Here is a 19,009-nt window from a genome sequence, read left to right as displayed (position 1 = left end):
CCGATGAAATATTAACACACACTAACAGAAGGGGCTTTTCTGCTATTGAAGTCTTTAGTTACGGCCGTAATGTGTGTTTGATAGCCTGATAACCAGTTTGACCAAATTTTACTGATATTTGTGTTTCTAAATATACAGTATAAACATTATATTCTAAAAAATGGCCCACTGCACAGATTAAACACACATTCACTAATTTAAACATATTTGTATTAACATTCATATCCTATATTACAATGGTCCCTTTACAGTTAATGCTCTCATTAAAAGTTACATTTGTTATATGTAGAATTTAAAACGTGCAATAAATGTCCAACTAAATGCATATATAACAGCTAAATATATATTTTCGTTTGAATTATTGCGCTACAATTGTTTGGTGCATATGCATGTGCACCTCCTTCAGTGAATTTTGAGAAGTTTAGTGGAGGAAATTAAGCAAAATGGAAATACGCATATGAGTTTCTAACATTTACATTTAAGGAAATAACCATCAAATATGTTATGTGCTGTGAAAAACACAAATATTTTTCAGATTTGTTTTGTCCTTACAAAAGCTTTATTCACTACTGTAAAGTGCAGAAATACAATCATTAGTAATTTAAAAGAATTAAACCAGTGAAATAATTATTACTTATTTAATAATTATAAATGAAATAAGTAATAATGTAAAGTAATTTAAAAAGATGATCTATAGATAGATTAGATATAAATATATCTATAAAATAAAAATGTCTGTATGTCAATTCTCAGACACACAAAACGTTAAAATAATTGTTAGCAATATCTATCTTAAACAAAATATTGGTTGATTTCTAGTGTTAAGTACTTTAAGGAATTTTTCATTACATATACATATTAAATAAATGAAAGGATGCTCTTATGTTCAAACATGCGCTCATGTTTGCGTGTGTTATAGTTAGCGCATGAATGAATGCTGTGCTGCTAGATATGGGTCAGGAAACACAGAGAGCAATGTTAAAAGGAGAACGAGACTGAGGGGTGGGGGGTATAGAGGAAGCACAGAGTGAGCATGGCATGGGAGTGAGATACAGGCAGAAAGAGAGAGAGAGAGAGAGGAATAGATCAGCATCTCCAGGCAGTGGAGAAGTCGACGCCCAGCACTGATTCCAGAAGCAGCTCATCACTCACTCCTCTGTCTCTTCCGTCAATCCTCAGCATTCCTCTCCCTCATGTCCTAGATTCACTGGAGCACTTTTCTCCTGAGGAACTTGTCATCGTAACATCCCCAGGGCGGTTTTAGATAAAAACACACTTTTAGAAATCCGGCAACTTTTAATCTCCCTCATTTGAATGGATGAAGTCAGTCTGCTGTCATCCTTGAGGAGGAAGCTTCCTCATTTCCCTTCCGCTCTGATCCTGGTTCAGGACGGATGATGGAGTGATATGTCTCAGGACGGAGAGGTTTGTGCTGGGGCTGGATATCTGAGAGCTGGGTTAGTTCCGGCTGGGCTTCGGACCCGTGTCTTTTAGCAGAGTGTCTTTTTAAAGCAGGCTGAAGAAGTCACTTCCGATCGGCTCACAGAAGTGTGTGTATGTTTCTGGGACCGGGTGCAATGGGTTGCACTGCAAGTGTGATCCTGTTTGAGGGACTGCGGCGTGTGTTGCACAGGAACTGTGGATATGTGTGTAAACCAGAGCTGGAGGCTGACGAGCCAGAGGAGGAAGACACACTCAGCCGCAGAGAATCACTGGCAATCGCACCACCAGCAGCTGCATCATCGGTACTGTGTGTGTGTGTGTGTGTGTGTGTGCTTTTTGTAATTTTAATTGTCCTATGTTGTGCATTAGACAACATAACTGTGAACATAGCAGAGATTTTTATGTTTATACCTCATGAATTGTGTACAGAGTTAAGGGCTTTCCTCTGACAGTATTACTCAGCACTCTCTGAAGTAGCAGTTTGCTGAGCGGAACGTTTCTTCAAGTGTGTGTGGGTGTATGTGGAAGTGTGCCTGTGGGTTTATGTATTATGTATCTCTCTGAAAGTCGTGGAGTGGTTATGAAGTATGCCTGGGTATTCCTTCTGTTATTAGAGTGGTTTGAATTACTCGACAAGATAAAATATATATCATATGTGGCTCATATACTGTATATGTTCACAGATATGTTTACATATGAGATTAAGACACACACACACACACACACACACACACATATTAGGCTGGTTTGAAATAGATAGTAGAGATAGGACAAAAAATTAAGGGGAGAAAGTGGAAAATTATATTATTTATAATACATACTATTCCAAAGCTACTTTATGGAAAAAAGAGCCCAAAGAATTCTAAAATACCTGGGGAAACTCATTCCCATTCATCTCAGTGTGAGTTGCCATTGACAGAGTCATATTTTTCATCCTTTTTCCCAAAGGAAACAGCTTTTAAGTCTGTAAATTTGAAGTGCAAAAATCTGCAGAAAGTTAACTTTGACTATGTTTAAGAGTATATTAGCATATATATTAGCACATCATACAAGCATGGTCTAAAATCTTGTAAAATTTAGATTTTATTAGATCTAAATGAAAGTCCCTAAGTAAATATTAGCTAGATAATAAAAAATACTTAGTAAATAGATATACTGTGTGCGTATGTGTGTGTGTACATATATATGTGTATATATATATGGTAATGTTTGTAATTAGCCATTATTCCAGTCTTTACTATGTAACATGACCCTTCAGAAATCTTATTATTGTCATTGTTGTGCTGCTTAATATTTTTTTTGTGGGAACTATGATACAGGACTTTTTCAGGATTATTTTATGAACAGAAAATTCAAAAGAAAATTATTTATTTGAAATAGATATATTTTATAACAATGTAAAAGTCTTCACATTCTGATAAATGTAATGCAATCTTGCTAAATTACCCTAAACATTTGAACCATAGTGCGCATACATGTATACATCTATGTATTTTATAATATTTAAATTAACATATACAATAATACAAATTTTTTATATTGCATTCTTTAGTAATATAATGATTAAAGGGTAAGCATTGGAGTCCATCCTAAAGCAATCTGGAGGGATGCAGCAGTGGCCAGTGATGTATTCCTTGCTGTCTGGCACGAATAGACTGTAACTGGCAGTAAGTGTGGCTCTGTAGCACAGATGAGAAGGAGATGTGGGACATGAAGCTGAAACAACTTGTCTGAAGCATGTGCTCAACAGCAAGACTATGACTCCAAGTGCCACATAATCTTGCAATACAGTGACAACATGGCAGTTTTTTTCCAGACAGACAGACGGAGAATGAGAGCAGAACAACGCCACATTTGCACACATTGATTAGTCTGAGCGACCCATCTGGTCACCAATAGAGCTGCATGTAACCAAGGCTTGATCACAGGTTAATATTTCCTCCATACAGGAAACATAATCGACTTTTCCATGATCTACAATAGTTGTGTGAGCCTCTCTCTACTGGGATCATATATCACACATGCTTTAAGTCGGATGTGCTCAGCTCATCTCTAGATAATGTGATGTTCTCCACAGCTTACCCTTTCACTAAAAGGTGCATAAACCCTGTAAAATGCTCTTATCACACTGTCAGCTTCTACGCAGCACCAGCTGGCTGAAGTTCAGGCGCAGCCGTGAATCTCCCACTGTGGATGGGTGTATACAGTGAGGTCGGGGCTTTCTGGATGGTTTTTTTTCAGTCAGTGGTCCCCGCCCTGGCTCCCTGCCCTGACCCCCTTTGGGAATCTTCCCAATTATTGCGTCAAAGTGGGATTATGCAACTCGCCCAAGCTAATGTCGTAGCTCAAGGGTGTGGGGAACAGGGTGCATGTATGTGTGTAGGTTATTGACGTGCTTCATGTGTTTGATCGTAGTCGTTCATAGACAAGATGTTATTGATTGAATGCGCAGACACGCAGTGATGTAAAGTTATACTATAAATATTCAGTGATGCTTGTTAAAACAAGAACAATGCTTATATCCTTTACACTAAGGATTAATATTGTCATTCAATGTTAAAGATGTCATGACATCAAAAACTTCATCTTATGACATATAATAGGTCTTTGTACCCTTAAAGATCCTGCAAGTTTCATAGCTTAATTGGATAGTTCACCCAAAAATTAAAACCCTGTGATCTTTTACTTGCCCTCAAGTTGTTCCAAACTTTCTTCTGTTGAGCACAACTGAAGATATTGTGAAGAATTTTGGCAATCAAACTGTCCATACTATGGAAGTCTATGGCTACCATCAACTCTTTGGTTATTTTTCGGGGAACTACCCCTTTAAAACGTCTTCCAAAAGCATTTAAACTGAGCTTCAAAAATAGTTTGTTTGGATGTTGTGGGATTTGTAAAGTCATATAGGCTAATATATTTCCACATAGCTGCCTTCAGAGCAAGACATACAAATATTTATTTTAGTTAGGGGCCAGTTACATAAACTTAGCCACCAAGACTGTGTCTTAAGAACTAGTTTAACCAACTAGCAGTTGCCAAGGGGTAATCAGTCTTACTTTTCCAATACAAATAAGACCAATCTACCTTTTCATAACTGAATTTAAAAAGTTATGTCCAGTCTTGATGAAAAAAAATTAGATGACTAACTTTTTAAGACTAGTCTAAATAGTTTATGCAACGGGCCCCAGATCTACTAGACATCACATGATCATTACATGGCACATCTGAAGCCAATGATCTTGCTGCTTAACATTTGCATACGTAGTTTGGTTCTGTGTTTGCTGTAAGTGCAGAAACCCTTCACCTCCCTCAGTTCCACCCTTAAGGATCTGCTACGGGTAAATTAAGGTCTGCTATTTGTGCAGCAGAAATGTATTTTACATGCTCACAGCAGCTTGTCTGTGGATGGATTGGCAATAGCAAGTCACCATACTTGCTCTGCAGCAGCAGCATAGCAGATGTATTCTGCCAAGACTAAATACATTATTATTAGCCATATCCATTACCATGCCAAACTATTCAGAGTTGTCATGACTCAAATAGGTTTACATCATCGCACCATTGGCCACTGCCACTGCTGCTTAACAGCTGACACCTGTCTACACCAAATGAGAGTTTTAAGTCAAATGCAAATAGAAACCATATAGTTTCTGACACTGTCAAGCTACTCCTGACAACAGGATGAATAGAAGAATAAAGGAATGTTCACTTTGACGTGTCCGGTTTAAACAGCGTGTTTGCATCTGTACAGTCTTTATAGGGACCCCCGCATCAGGAACAAGTAATTATTCATTTTTGTCGTCATGGATTGCGTTGGGATGATTATACTCTATGCTTGTTTGGAGAATATGATTGCATATTGAGGTAGACTGCAATAGAGAGTTCATAAGGGAACTGAATATGAACGCAAAAGCATTGAAATCCAAAGTTCTGTCATGAAACTCTAGATGGCACAGTCTGATAGGTCAAACTCAATTCCACATAATGACATCATTATCAGATGGTGCAGCTGACTGTTTCGTTTTGTATCAGCACCCAATGAGCTCGCTGCTCAACATTCAAATACTTAGCTTGTGCGCGCTTCAGAAACCCTCCACCTTCCCCAGCTCCACCTGTATAGATCTGCTACAGGATGATTCATGTATGCTATTTGGGGGTTTCAATATGTTATATGTGCAGCAGCAATATTTCTTACATGCTCACAGCAGCATGTTGTGGATGTATTGGCAGTAGCAAGTCTCGGTACTTGCTCTGCCGCAGCAGCCAGAGCAGCAGCAGCGTAGCAGATCTATTCCGCCAAGACCAAATACATTAACATTGTCATGCACATTACCATGCCAATCCCTCCAAGAGGTGTCATGACATCATGATAGAAATATAATTTTTTTATATATTTTCCACTGCCAGAACTTTTGAGTTCTCCTAAGAAAGTTTGTGTTCGCTTGCTAAACTATTGCATTCTCTTGCATTCTCTTGCAAATGTTTCTCGGAGGAACCCAAGTTTTGACATGTGATGTTTTTGCCTGCTTCCCAATAAAATGGATAAAATAATCCCATAAATTGCCCCATAAATGAAATTAGATTTGAGCCATATCAAGGAATCAGTATGTCATAGAGACTTTGGTATGTTTTTTTTTTATTTGGGCACGAACCATCTAGAAGCTGCCTAGGAACACTGTAACAACCACTTAGAACACATTAAAAAAATAAACAAAACAGTGTCCTGGCAACCATCTAGAACACCTTGGATTTGTTGCCGCAAATTCAGAAAATCCAAAAAGTAATTTCATAATATTATTGAAATATTAATTAGAAATTTCTTTCTTCGTGTAGACTATTGTCTGCTTTCTTGCCCTTCCTAAGGGTGACCTTTGACCCCGGATATGTGACTACAGGAAGTGTGTGTATGTGTTTGTGTACACATGTGTTCCCGCTGAGTTTCTGAATATGAATGGATGTCAATTGTACGCCATGTCAGACTGTCGCCCGACCTTTTCCGAGGACACCAGAGTGCTGGACTGGTGCAGATAAGCAGATCTGTAATTGTGTCTCTTAGCCTGCTGTGTGCACACACTCAAAAGGAAATGAGTCATAATATGAGACTTTTTTTTTCTTATGAAAGATCTCTATATGGAGTTGAAGAGACAGGTGAATGCAGGGTGATATTTTGGTGTTTTCACACAGATCAAGATAAAAATCTTGCACTACACAGTTTTTGTCCACACAAAAGCACTCTAGATTAAACATGTCTTTCCCCATTTTCGTTTTCATTTTCGTTTAAATTTTAGTCATTTTGTAATGTGCTTTAGTAATTTTGATTTCAGTTTTACAGCATATTTATACTGGACATGAGTGGCAAAACAAAAGCAATTAGAGGCTTTTATAATTAGTGAAACTATCTACATTGGATGCAACAATAAACTGATGTTTATTTCCAATGTACACCATGCACAGACAGTTTTAGAGTTAATTTAATTCCAGTTATGTTGTTGTGCTTTGTACTTTGTTCTGAAACACATCAACATAGGAAAAAAGATGTTTTTATGGGGTTTTTAAATCATCTGGAGAAAACTTTTTCTTTTGTCTTATCTGACCTTATGTCTTTTTGTAGCTGTTTCATTCGACTTTATTGAATACATCTCCCTTCATACTTAATATGACCAATCCCTGAAGTAACTTTTATAAACTTTTTCAACTTACAGTGTTATTCTTGTGGTAAAATCCATAAAAAGAAGGACTTTGTCTCTTTATTTGTTCTATTCCGTGTTCACATGTGGGCTTTGGGTGTTGCTCTCTGGCAGGTGAAACAGACAGTTAAGATCTCTGTTTCAGTGCAGAGGGAGGACAGATGAGCGTGACATAACACAATAGTGGACATGGACAAACACACATACACACAGACACTCCCCCATACCAGAACAGCTGTGTGTGAAGGAGTGGTCCTTGCTTCTCATAGAGAGAGCGCGAGCGAATGAGGGAGGGACTGAAGTGATAGAGGAAAACACTCTTGAGAACTCCACATGGTAAAGTTCAGAAACAGAGAGGAGCGGAAGAACAGAAAGAGAGACTCAGCCGGGGGAGAGCAGCAGAGAAGGAAGAATACCCTCGGGGTGTGCAGGCTGTTGCAGAGCTCTGGTGTTAGTTTGCCTCTCAGTCCTGTGCGAGACATAGCCTGGTTTATTATTCTGCGACTAACGTTGATTTGAGGCTTTAGCTCTTGGTCCTTCTGGAGTGAGTGAGTTGTGGATCATGCAGGGCAGGGCTGGACGAGCCGGCCGTAAGGATGCAGTGTGTGAAACACCTCAGCAGGGCAGGAGTGTGGGGGAGATGGAGATAGAGGGGGAAACAGCAGCACCCGTAGGGGTAAGTCTCTAATGTGACCATTTAAAGCACAATGAACAGGTCTAGTAAAAAAAAAAATATATATATATATTGCAAACAATAAAATTAATTTGTAGGAACAATAAATGCTACTCTGAAAGAAATTTGGTGTAGAAACGATTTTACCTCTGAAATTGCTAGTACATTTCACAAAAAATGACAAAGAAGTAGCAAGTAACACATTGAATAAAATGTGAAATATTAAAGTAGAAAATCTATTTCCTTGTAAGTAGTTTTTCCTAAGTAGTATTTCCTTGTAAAACATGATACAATCTTTTTTTACAACTTAAGAAAAAAAATACTACAATAATCTTACATTTTTTTTACAGTGTACATTTTTTACACAGAAAAACGTTTGGTGTAGAAGCAATTTTTTCACTCAGAAATTGCTAAATTTCACAATTACAAAGAAAAACAACAAATAAAGGTACAAAATTTTAAGTAGAAAGATACTTTTGTAAACTTGTAAAATATAGTCCAGTAATATTTGTTTTATTTACAACTTTTACCTTTTTTGTAATGGTGAGCCATCATGTTTGAATACTTAATTTTAATAATGATTTATGAATAAATAAAAATAAGTAGTAAATGATAATGGGTTTACTGCATTATGATGATGGGGTTTGTGTGGGAAATGTGCTTAATTATCATTCAAATAAAGTTAAGATTAAAATAAAGTTATAAAACATAATATTTCAAAAAGCATAACGTTCATATTACATTTTGCATCATTTAATTGTTGATTTTTAGGGTAAAATATAATCCAGACAGGTTTTATGATTCACCAAATAAGTGAAAACAAATTTACTGTGTTGAGTATGCATATGTACAGTGTGTGTGAGAGTGCTGATGTACTGTGCGTGTGCGTGTGTGTGTTTAGAGTTGTTGCACCTGTATTGGCATACGCCCTCTTTATTGGCATGTAGTGAAGATCAGATCAGCTCGCAAAGTTTTGCTTCAAAAACTTTCCTGATTTATTGAATTGTAGAATGAAATTGTGTGCGTTTGTCTATGTGTGTATAGTGTGTGTCCATGTGTCTGTGGCAAATCAGAGCAAAAGTACAAGGATTTACAGCCCAGTTAAACAGCGAGGGCCGTCTGCTCCTACCTTAAAATCCTCCCTCGGCCCAAAGGGAGGGAGACAGTTTAATGAGATTCCCTTTCCCCTCCTCTTCCTTCGCAGTTCCAGCTTGACATTTGACACAACACATTTCTGCAGTCCTGCACACATAAACACATGTGTGTGTGCAAATGAGTGTGCCAGAAGTTTGTCAGGATGTTCGTCAAAAAGAAGCATCAGCGTCTTCCAAATGCTGCACATACGTGTGTGTGTGTGTGTGTGTGTGTGTGCGAGTGTTTAAATGACTGTGCCTAGCCTTGGCAAGTTCCTAATTAGTCTCATATTGTATTCATTAGTAGGTGTTTGTGTTGGCTATGTTGAGTGACCTGTGGGAATTGCGGTTCAGTCTAGCGGCTGGCATTCAGACTGGCACGTTGGCTGCTTGTGTTGCCAGAATATTGATTATTTTTTAAAATCCATGCAAAGTGTAAGACTAAAACACTTCTGAATGAAGGAGATATGACAATTCACAGAGCACATAGTTTATTTAAATTTTTGAATTTTGTAGGCTTATGCATGTATGTCTAGAACAGATGTTATTGTTGAATTCAAGTGTCTGAGGAATGTTCATCTGAATAGAGATGATGAGTGGACTGAGTTGTGGAACAGACCTGATAAATTTATATGTGATGTTTAATGGGCTTCTATAATGTGCTACATGTGAATTTACACAAGAAATGTGAATGTAACACTGTAAACGTAACAGTGTAGTACTAGAGCGCATTCCTCAGCAGGGAGTCCCCGTCAGCACACGCAATAAGTGGATTATGGCCAAGAAATTCTCCACATACAAACACATTGGTTTAAACCCCACAGGATTTTTATAAAGACTTAATGGAGATCTCTGTTACACTACTTTTAATATTGTCTCTTAAAATAAAATAAATAAAAAATAGATTCACCTGAGACTTGCTAACATGCAGTAATAGTACAAGTGGTAGTAAATGTAAAGTGGAATAGGTCAGATTTTCAATTTGTCTTGGATGAATTCAATGAGAAATGTCAGTTCAAACTGAAAACTCTGACTTCTAACTACACACATTAAAGGAGTAGTTGTAGATGAGTTTGTTACTTCGTTGGACAAATTTGAAGAAATTCAGCATTACATGCTCACCAATGTATCCTCTGCAGTGAATGGGTGCCGTCAGAATGAGAGTTCAAACAACTGATAAAAACATCACGGTAATCTAGTGGTAATTTACACGACTCCAGTCCAATTAATTTATTAATTAGAAGTGAAAAGCTGCTTGTTTGTAGGATGTTTTTACCATCAAACTGTTGCTTCAGGCTAAAATATGAAAGAATCAGGAGAGAAATATGCACAGATCAATCACCATTTACATGCAAAACAGTTTTTTAAAACAAATAATATATCTTTGTTAGCTGTTTGAACTCTCATTCTATTCACTGCAGAGGATCCATTTGTGATCCAAGTGATGTAATGCTAAATTTCTCCAAATCTGTTATGCTGAAGAAACAACTGAGATATCACAAGAAAGGCTTATGATTGCATCGCCATTTTTACAGTTTTTTTCTGATTCTGACTGTCATTTAAATGTGTACTGGCACATTTCATCATTTTTTCAGCTCATTGTTTGCACACTAATATATTAAGGAAGAGATTGACATCCCAATATTAAATGTGTTTACACAGACATATTGTAAATCAAAGGCATATTGTGTTTAGTATGTGCTTACTTGATTGTCTGAACATATTTCAGAGATGGTTGTGGCAAACAGCTTTATGAAAGTGTGTGTTTGTGTGTGCGTGTTGGACAGGAAATATTTCTCCCCAGAGGTTAGCATCTTTTCCATTATATGTTAGCCAGTTAGTGCCTGAGGCCTGCCGCTCAGTGCTGTGTGTCCCCATAAAGCAATGATGTCACAATGGACATTGTAACAGAGACCTATTCGCCTGTCTTTATTGGATGATGTAGGCTTGTTGGTGCTGACCATAGCCAATCATAGCGTGGGTTATGGGAAGCAGTGTGTGAACTGCCTGGTACAGTTCAACACAATACTCATTCACAACTCTCTTATGCCTTCACTTGTCTCTCACTCACTAACAAACAGAACAGAGTATCTGAGCACAAAGACATTTGTGTTTAACTTTGATTACTGTTGATGTTGTCACATCATTGAATATATTGTATTTTGAAATTTTGTACCCCATTAATTCAGTATTGGATTAAAGGATTATATGCAGTTTACCTGACAAATAGAATGCCTTGAAGGGATGATATTATTATACCAAAATGAAATGTTCATTGAATTGATACTATAACATTTAGATCTCCAAAGTGTTCCTAGTCCGTAGAGACTAAGATAAAAAAAAAATGGCTTGTTCTCAACTTTCTGACTTCTGAAATGAATTGTTCTCAATTTACTTCTGAAATGAGAAGACAAACCCTGCCTCTAAATATGCTTACTTATAAAAACGATATAAAAGCATGTGAGATAAGTAGCATGTTTGAACCCAAAGTATTCATAAAACAGTTGGAGAAAATTACCCAATGACTTTTTACTTCTGGTGAGATTGTGAAGTACACATTTTATGAACACTTTGCTATCCCATGAGGGCACAGGAGATATCAGTTTGGTTTTGTCAATGTCTGTTAATGCAACTGACACTTATGGGTCACATAAATGTGACAACGTGAATTTCCGAATTTCTTTCATGCTACTTATATTCAAACTATATACACAGACTATTTTTTAACAGTCACAGTATAAGTTTAAACCATAGTATCCACTAGACAGTATGAGATTTTGGAGATGTGTTTGGAGTTTAATCCAATATAAAAACATATATATTTTTATTATAGAATATGACTCCCTTAATGTCCTGACTGAACACAACAGACACAACAGATAACACAACAGATTGTTCTGATGATCTGCAGTCACTTAACAAAATGTTACAAATGTTACAGCCCTTCCATAAGCCTTTTTAACTGATGGTCATTCATGGTTCATTTGGTTCCTGATTTTATTTTGTAGTCTGATAGTTTGATTTGCTCATCTGGTTTACTCCTGTTAAACTTGTGTGTGTTTGTCTCCAGGTAAAACCAAAAGTGATCGAGCCGTTGGATTATGAGAGTGTACTTGTCCAGAGGAAAACGCAAATACTAAGTGATGTCCTCAGAGACATGCTGCAGTTTCCCATTGAGGACTTTCAGGTAAGAACGTCTGTTTATCTGTACACATCCAGCTCTCAGACCATCTGCTCTCCCCCCAGTATCCATTCTTTCATTCTTCTGCCGGCTATTTTTCTCTGCTAGAGGCACATGTACACTTTAAGTCCTGTCAGTATTTTTTGTTCTCTTCTTATCTGAATTCATGCTGCGATTTCCTCTGAAATGTTATTTTTCAGCATGATTCTGAGAGCTGAGTAACCTGTGCAGATGTTAGTTTTCACTTTCTCTCAGTGGTGTGTCTTGAGTTTGCTTCCTCCTTCGGCTCACTAGTCATACATCACTGTTCTTTCAGTGTTCACGAGGGCCTGCTTTTCCATCACAACCATTATACAACCCTCAAATAGCATTACAGTAACATTGTCTCAGGGGATTTCTCAAGCTGCTTCTCTGAATGGAACCATCCACTTGTTTTCCTTTAGAAATGGGTGTGTATGCGAGAGATCATTGTTATGGGCCTTGGTTTATGAGGAACAGAAAAAAACTGTGTTCTGCGAGCAACAGCCCAGTTAGCTGAAACCAAACAATTCAATTTTAGGATTAGTGTTAGGAAATTAAACCTAAATCTAATTAGAAATTCTAAATCCAATTGTAAAAATGTAAATGTTAAATATGCTTCTCAATCTTAAATCAAAAATCTTAGTCTTAATAGTATTATGAAGACTGGCACTCCATTTATGTGTATATACGTATGACATATACTGTACTGTATGTGGTCACATTCTACCTAAAGCCTAAATCTAACACTCAGACAAACATCTCAGCATTTTTCTTATTTTATTAAGACATAATTTATTATGGTTATTAAGCCATTTTATTTTTGGTGACCATTACAAACAAAACTAAATGTTAAGTGTTGTATTTTATACATTACACAATAAATATAAATTATTGTAACGTATTTTAGATAAAAAAGATACACCTGTAAAAAAGTAGATTTACAAATAGAACACACACACACACACACACACACACACATATACTCAGGCTCTCATACAATGCTTCAGCAGTGTATAAAGCCATGCCCATACAGTCAAGGCTAGTAAACTGACTTCAGATCATAACGCCTCAGAATGGTTAGGGATGAGTTCACCAAGATTATTTTCAATGCATAGTTTGCTTATTTAAGATTTTACAAGCACACAAGCTGGTTAAAATGAGCATAGCGCTTCATGTAAAACCCTGGGCTGTACAGCAATTTAGCTTCATGTTCAATGTTGGTTTCACATCAGGCCTCAGGCTCTATAGCACAGAGACATTCACATGTGTGCTGTAGTATGAATGCAGACTGAGATGACGTGTCCTAGAAAGGCACATCTGAGACTCTGTATAATGATAGAGCCAGAGACAAGACCCTGTATATGCTTGTTATATTAAATCAGTCCATGTTATCACTACACTGGGGGATACTTTGGGCCAACTTAAAAATAAAGCTATGTATACACATACTTAGTTTGGCTCAGCTTCAAACCTTAAATTTTGATTTAATATTAATCAAAAGTATTTATTTTCCCAAACACAAAAATACTCATACAAAGTAAAAATATTGATTTTTATAAAGGCCATACTTAATCAATATATTCTTTAGAGATAAGCCAACATGTTACTTAATGTAGGTCAATATAACACTTCTGTGGATTTTTACAGTTTAATTTCACCATTAGTTAAATTAGGGTTAGTTCACCCAAAAATGAAAATTAGTCCATGTTTTACTCACCCTCAAGGCATCCTAAGTATATATGACTTTCTTCTTTCAGATGAATCCAATCGGAGTAATATAAAATTGCCCTGGCTCTTCTAAGCTCTATCATTGCAATCAGCGGGTGTTTCTGTTACACAGTCCAAAACACGTAAAATAAAGTGCACGAATCCATAAAAAATGTGCCTTACACGGCTCCGGGGGGTAAATTAAGGCCTCCTGTAGCGAATAGATTCGTTTTTGTAAAAAAAAAATCCATATTTAAAACGATATATACAGTTTTGTGTAACTTCCGCTATCTGTCATACGCGTGTTCACGAGACTGACTTTCCGGAAGATGACGTAGGACGACAGCACAGCGCATGCACGTGTGAGTCTCACAAAAACCAACGTTTGTTTATAGGAGCAAAGGAAGCAAAGTTTCCTTACTTTACCAAAGGAAAACCAGTCTCCTCTTGGCTTATATCGAAAATCCTCTGACATTTTTCTTTTCAAATCCTCATTTTGTGCTTCTAATTTGTGACCAGTGTTTTGTTTTGTTCTCTCTCCGCGCTCATCACTAATCACGCAACGGCAACATCCTACATCATTCACCGGAAGGACATCCGCTTATGACAGTTAGATGAAGTGAGAGAGGTGTGTTTATTACATTTGAAATATGGATATTTTTCTTACAAAAACGCATGGATTCGCAACTGGAGGCCTTTATTCATCCCCAAAGCCGTGTGAGGCATGTTTTTTTATGGATTTGCGCACTTTATGTTACGTGTTTTGGACTGTGTAACAGAAACACCCGCTGACTGCAATAATAGAGCTTAGACAATTTTTACTCCGACTGGATTCGTCTGAAAGAAGAAAGTCATATACACCTAGGATGGCTTGAGGGTGAGTAAATAACAGGATAATTTTCATTTTTGGGTAAACTAACCCTTAAAGAAAAGCTAAATTAGCTGTAATATGGAAGTAGAATTTTCATTAATTGACTACTGAATTAATTTATTAACTAAAAATAAATATAACTTCGAAAGGCCTTTATGTTTATTGTGATGTCTTTTTTTTTTTTTTTAAATATGCATCATATTTTGAGTTATGTACTTTAAAAAAATACAAGAAATAAAACACACAATAATTTCTGCAGTCAGTAGAGCTAACCAGTAAGTGTTCTGCACATCAACACTCTGGGGTCAAGTGAAAATACTATTTTAATAAAATGGTTTCTTTTTTAATTTTTGTGGAAACTATGATTTTCCATTAGACTAATACAAAAATGCACTTTAATTAAATCACATGGTCGTTTCACTTTTTTCAATGTTTCCAAATGCTCCTTGTAACCTATTATTTAAACAAAAACTCATTGAAAGCCTCTCTTTTGTTCATAGTCCAATATGTTTCATTTTATTGCTACAAGAAATGTCAAGATTTACACTTACAGATCTTTTTTATGCATGTTCATGTGCTCGTCTCTGAAACATTTCCACATGTATCCGTGTAGATCTCCATTTTGAAGCGTCAGGGCAGAACTCTGTACTCTTCAGTACCAGATGGGGCAGAAAAGAGAGCCAGCAGCCTGCTTGTGCAGGAGGTAAGACCTCATATGCATATAACATACACTCATGGATCAGATCGGAAAAAGAGTGTGAATTATTAATGAATTGCATTCATTGATTACGTCATTTATTTGTACATGTTATATTGAGTTAGCATACGATTCATTAAAGGAATTATGCAAATCGGATTGCAAACCCACCTAATAATTTTGGTGCCTAGTCTAATGCTATTTGCATGCTGCTACAGTATTTGCACTCCACAATTTAAATGTCGGATTCGAGAGGATGCAGTGGAATACCACAATCTGGCACAATTTACTGAGGCTGTACTGCATCACCCAATCACTGCAGTCCAAGCACCTGAATCATCTCTTAAAAATACACTTGAACGCGTGTCTGGATGCATGCCTGGTTACGGTTCTCTTCTCAGGCATTTGATCATCACTTGATGAATTACTGCCGTTAGATCAGATAATGCACACAAACATCTTGCCTTCTACAGGCAGTAATAGTTCAAAGTCAATTGTGTTAGGCAAATAGCACTAAATTTTGCAAACAAGTGCAATCTAAGCCTAATATTAAGCATTATTTACATTAAAATGAGATGTGTTGGTTCTTATAAGAATCATATGACTCATGAATAATATCAATTTAACCCTATAAAGCCTGTATTATCATATTTGATATGCAGATTTCTAAGGCCTAAGTGGCCATATCATCTCTTTAACATCTCTTTCAGAAATGTTCACCTTCAGGACGTGATACACATGTCTTTTTTTGCCATGAAATCTTTACTTATTTTTATAAAGTAAAAATAAGATAAAATGTATATTGTTAGTAATATTTCAAGATGAATGCTTTCTGCAATGAAGCAACTTATAATACTCAGCAAAAAATACATGTTTTACCACAGACTATCATTGATCATATTGGAAGGAATAAGACCTTAGATACAAGTAAAACCAGAGCAATGTATTGGACAAACAGAAATTGTCAACAGGTCAAAACAGATTCCTAGAAGTTCCACATTTATGCTACTTCTTCAATAATTCTATTATATGTGCATATGCATTTGCATTAGAATAAACTGTATGTGTGTGTGAGGTCTGGGTCAGGCTAGGGTTGTGTGGATATCACGGGCATTGGGCGTCGTCAACAGAGAGCGTAAAACGATACTTCCTCCCGCTAAAGAGCTCAATGACATCATCAAGGACAGCTGGGCGAGAGCCAGGCAGTTTTCCAGCTTTTCACAAATCAAAACATCTGCCTGGGCCGTTAGTCATGTGCACACGTCCGCTGTACACCCCAGAACAACACTTGCAAACAACTTCTTGGAAACAACTTTGTCTGACATAAAATATGTGCAATTGAATCATTGAGTAAACATTTATCATGCTCTTACTCCAGAGCCAACGTCATTTTGTTTCAAAAGAGTTGCAATTAAATCTGATTCACAAGGGAAGGCAAACAAGAGGAGCTGCCCAAGAACTTTTATTTATTTTCAGTTTTTTTCGTATAATGTCATAACTCAGTGGTTTATTTGTCCAAATGCTTTTTGTTTTAGCATCAGGAAGAAAACAATAACTTCAAAATAACAAATGTTTAGTCAAGCGTCACTATTACTGTTGTTCATATTTAGGGTTAGTCTGAGTATTAAACAGACCCTCCCTTACACTTTGTACTGTGGACGTAAATGAGACCTCAGATTTGCCTAACAAGAGGTAAAATGGGCAAAAACCTCCTACATTAAAATTCATTCAGAAGTTGAGAAAACGCAAAACTTAAAAACTAGCTTCAGGGCTTTTTTGAGTTTACACAGAACAGTTCAGTTTAATTAAAGTTGGTCAGTGTTTTCTACAAACAAAATAAAATAAATTCCTTAAACTCAGAAGTAATCATAAATGAGCCCAAGTTCAATAAGCTATCAATTCAAAGTAAACAAATTGTATATTATTGATGTAAAACTTTCTTATTTTGGCAGACCTTTCCACTAACCAATGTAAGTCTGCTTAACTTGCGCATCAGTTAGTTGCACAAACTTAAAAGATTATTTTGAGTACCCGGAACTGTGCACCGGAACAATTTTGTAGAAATTAATGCCATAAAATTCAACAAACACTAATCACACTAATGGTGACATATAGCATAACTTGTTTTAACAAAAAGTATTCAAAACACTAAATAGAGCAGGGGTCACGAAACTTGGTCCTGGAGGGCCGGTGTCCTGCAGACAAGTTTAGCTTCAACTTGCCTCAACACACCTGTCTGGAAGTTTCGAGTATACCTTGTAAGACCTTGATTAGCTGCTTTGGGTGTGTTTAATTAGGGTTGGAGCTAAACTTTGCAGGACAGTGGCCCTCCAGGACCGAGTCTGGTGACCCCTGAAATACAGCTAAAACATCTAATTCTGAATAGTAAATATTTGCATGTGCTTGAAATTTCTCATGCTTTTAACCAAAAACACAAATTATAAATAGCAAAGGATTATGGGTGGTCAGTTATCTGCTCAGCAGCCTGTTAGTTTGACCCTTCTCTCAAAACCTGACATTCTTGCTCATATTTTAATTTGCTCATACTAAATAGCCTAAATATTGACATATACAGTGGGTACGGAAAGTATTCAGACCCCCTTCACTTTTTTCAATTTTGTTTTGTTGCAGCCTGATACTACAATTGTTTGAATTCATTTTTCCCCCCTCATTAATCTACACTACGTACCTCATAATGACAAAGTGAAAAAAGAATTTTAGAAATGTCTGTAAATTTATTAAAAAGAAAAAACTGAAATATCACATTTACATAAGTATTCAGACCCTTTGCAACAACGCTTGAAATTTAGCTCAGGTACCTCCCATTTCTCTTGATCACTGCTGAGATGTTTCTACACCTTGACTGGAGTCCACCTGTGGTAAAATAAATTGATTGGACATGATTTGGAAAGGCACACACCTCTCTATAAAAGAACTCACAGCTGACAATGCATATCAGAGCGAAAACCAAGCCATGAGGTCAAAGGAACTGCCTGCAGAGCTCAGAGACAGGATTGTATTGAGGCACAGATCTGGAAAACATTTCTGCTGCATTGAAGGTTCCCAAGAGCACAGTGGCTTCCATAATTCTCAAATGGAAGAAGTTTAGCAAAACCAGGACTCTTCCAAGAGCTGATCGCCCAGCCAAACTGATCAATTGATGGAGAAGGGCCTTGTCAAGAAGCTGATGGTCACTCTAATTGAGCTCCATGATCATATATGCACATGGGAGAAACCTACAGAAGGACAAACATCACTGCAACACTCCACCGATCTGGGCTTTATAGCGGTGTGGCCAGACTCAATCCTCTCCTCAGTGAAGACACTTGAAAACACACTTGAAATTTGCAAAACAGCACCTAAAGGACCCTCAGGCTCTGAGAAACAAGATTCTCTGGTCTGATCAATCTCAATTCCAAGCATCATGTTTGAAGGAAACCAACTCTGCTCATCAACTGCAGAGCAGCATCCAAAAAGTAAAGTGTGCTGGTAGCAGCCTCATGTTGTGGGGGAGTTTTTCAGAGGAAGGGACTGAGGGACTCGTCAGAGTAGAAGAAAAGCTCAGTGCACCAAAATATAGAGATAGCCTTAATGAA

General features: G+C 37.0%; 1 protein-coding gene across 9 annotated transcripts in view; it reads left to right on the top strand.

Annotated features, from left to right (window-relative positions):
- The window catches only part of dock9b (dedicator of cytokinesis 9b), an 83,797-nt gene that overhangs the window by 20,153 nt on the left and 44,635 nt on the right, over positions 1–19,009 (top strand). For 7 of the 9 annotated variants that reach the window (XR_009271680.1, XM_058778615.1, XM_058778617.1 and 4 more), the window contains exons 1-3: positions 1,578–1,745; positions 12,007–12,123; positions 15,330–15,419. Coding sequence is in view for 8 of the 9 variants with exons in the window: in XM_058778615.1 (XP_058634598.1) it covers positions 1,578–1,745; positions 12,007–12,123; positions 15,330–15,419 (375 nt within the window). In the remaining variant the exon portion in view is untranslated. Of the gene's footprint in view, positions 1–1,577; positions 1,746–12,006; positions 12,124–15,329; positions 15,420–19,009 lie in introns of those variants that run through there. The other 2 variants (XM_058778620.1, XM_058778616.1) reach the window with 1 other exon arrangement.

Source organism: Onychostoma macrolepis, chromosome 06 (assembly GCF_012432095.1).
Source record: "Onychostoma macrolepis isolate SWU-2019 chromosome 06, ASM1243209v1, whole genome shotgun sequence".
NCBI lineage: Eukaryota > Metazoa > Chordata > Actinopteri > Cypriniformes > Cyprinidae > Onychostoma > Onychostoma macrolepis.
The sequence above is the reverse complement of the archived record's forward strand: the minus strand, read 5'-3'. Positions and strand labels throughout refer to the sequence as shown.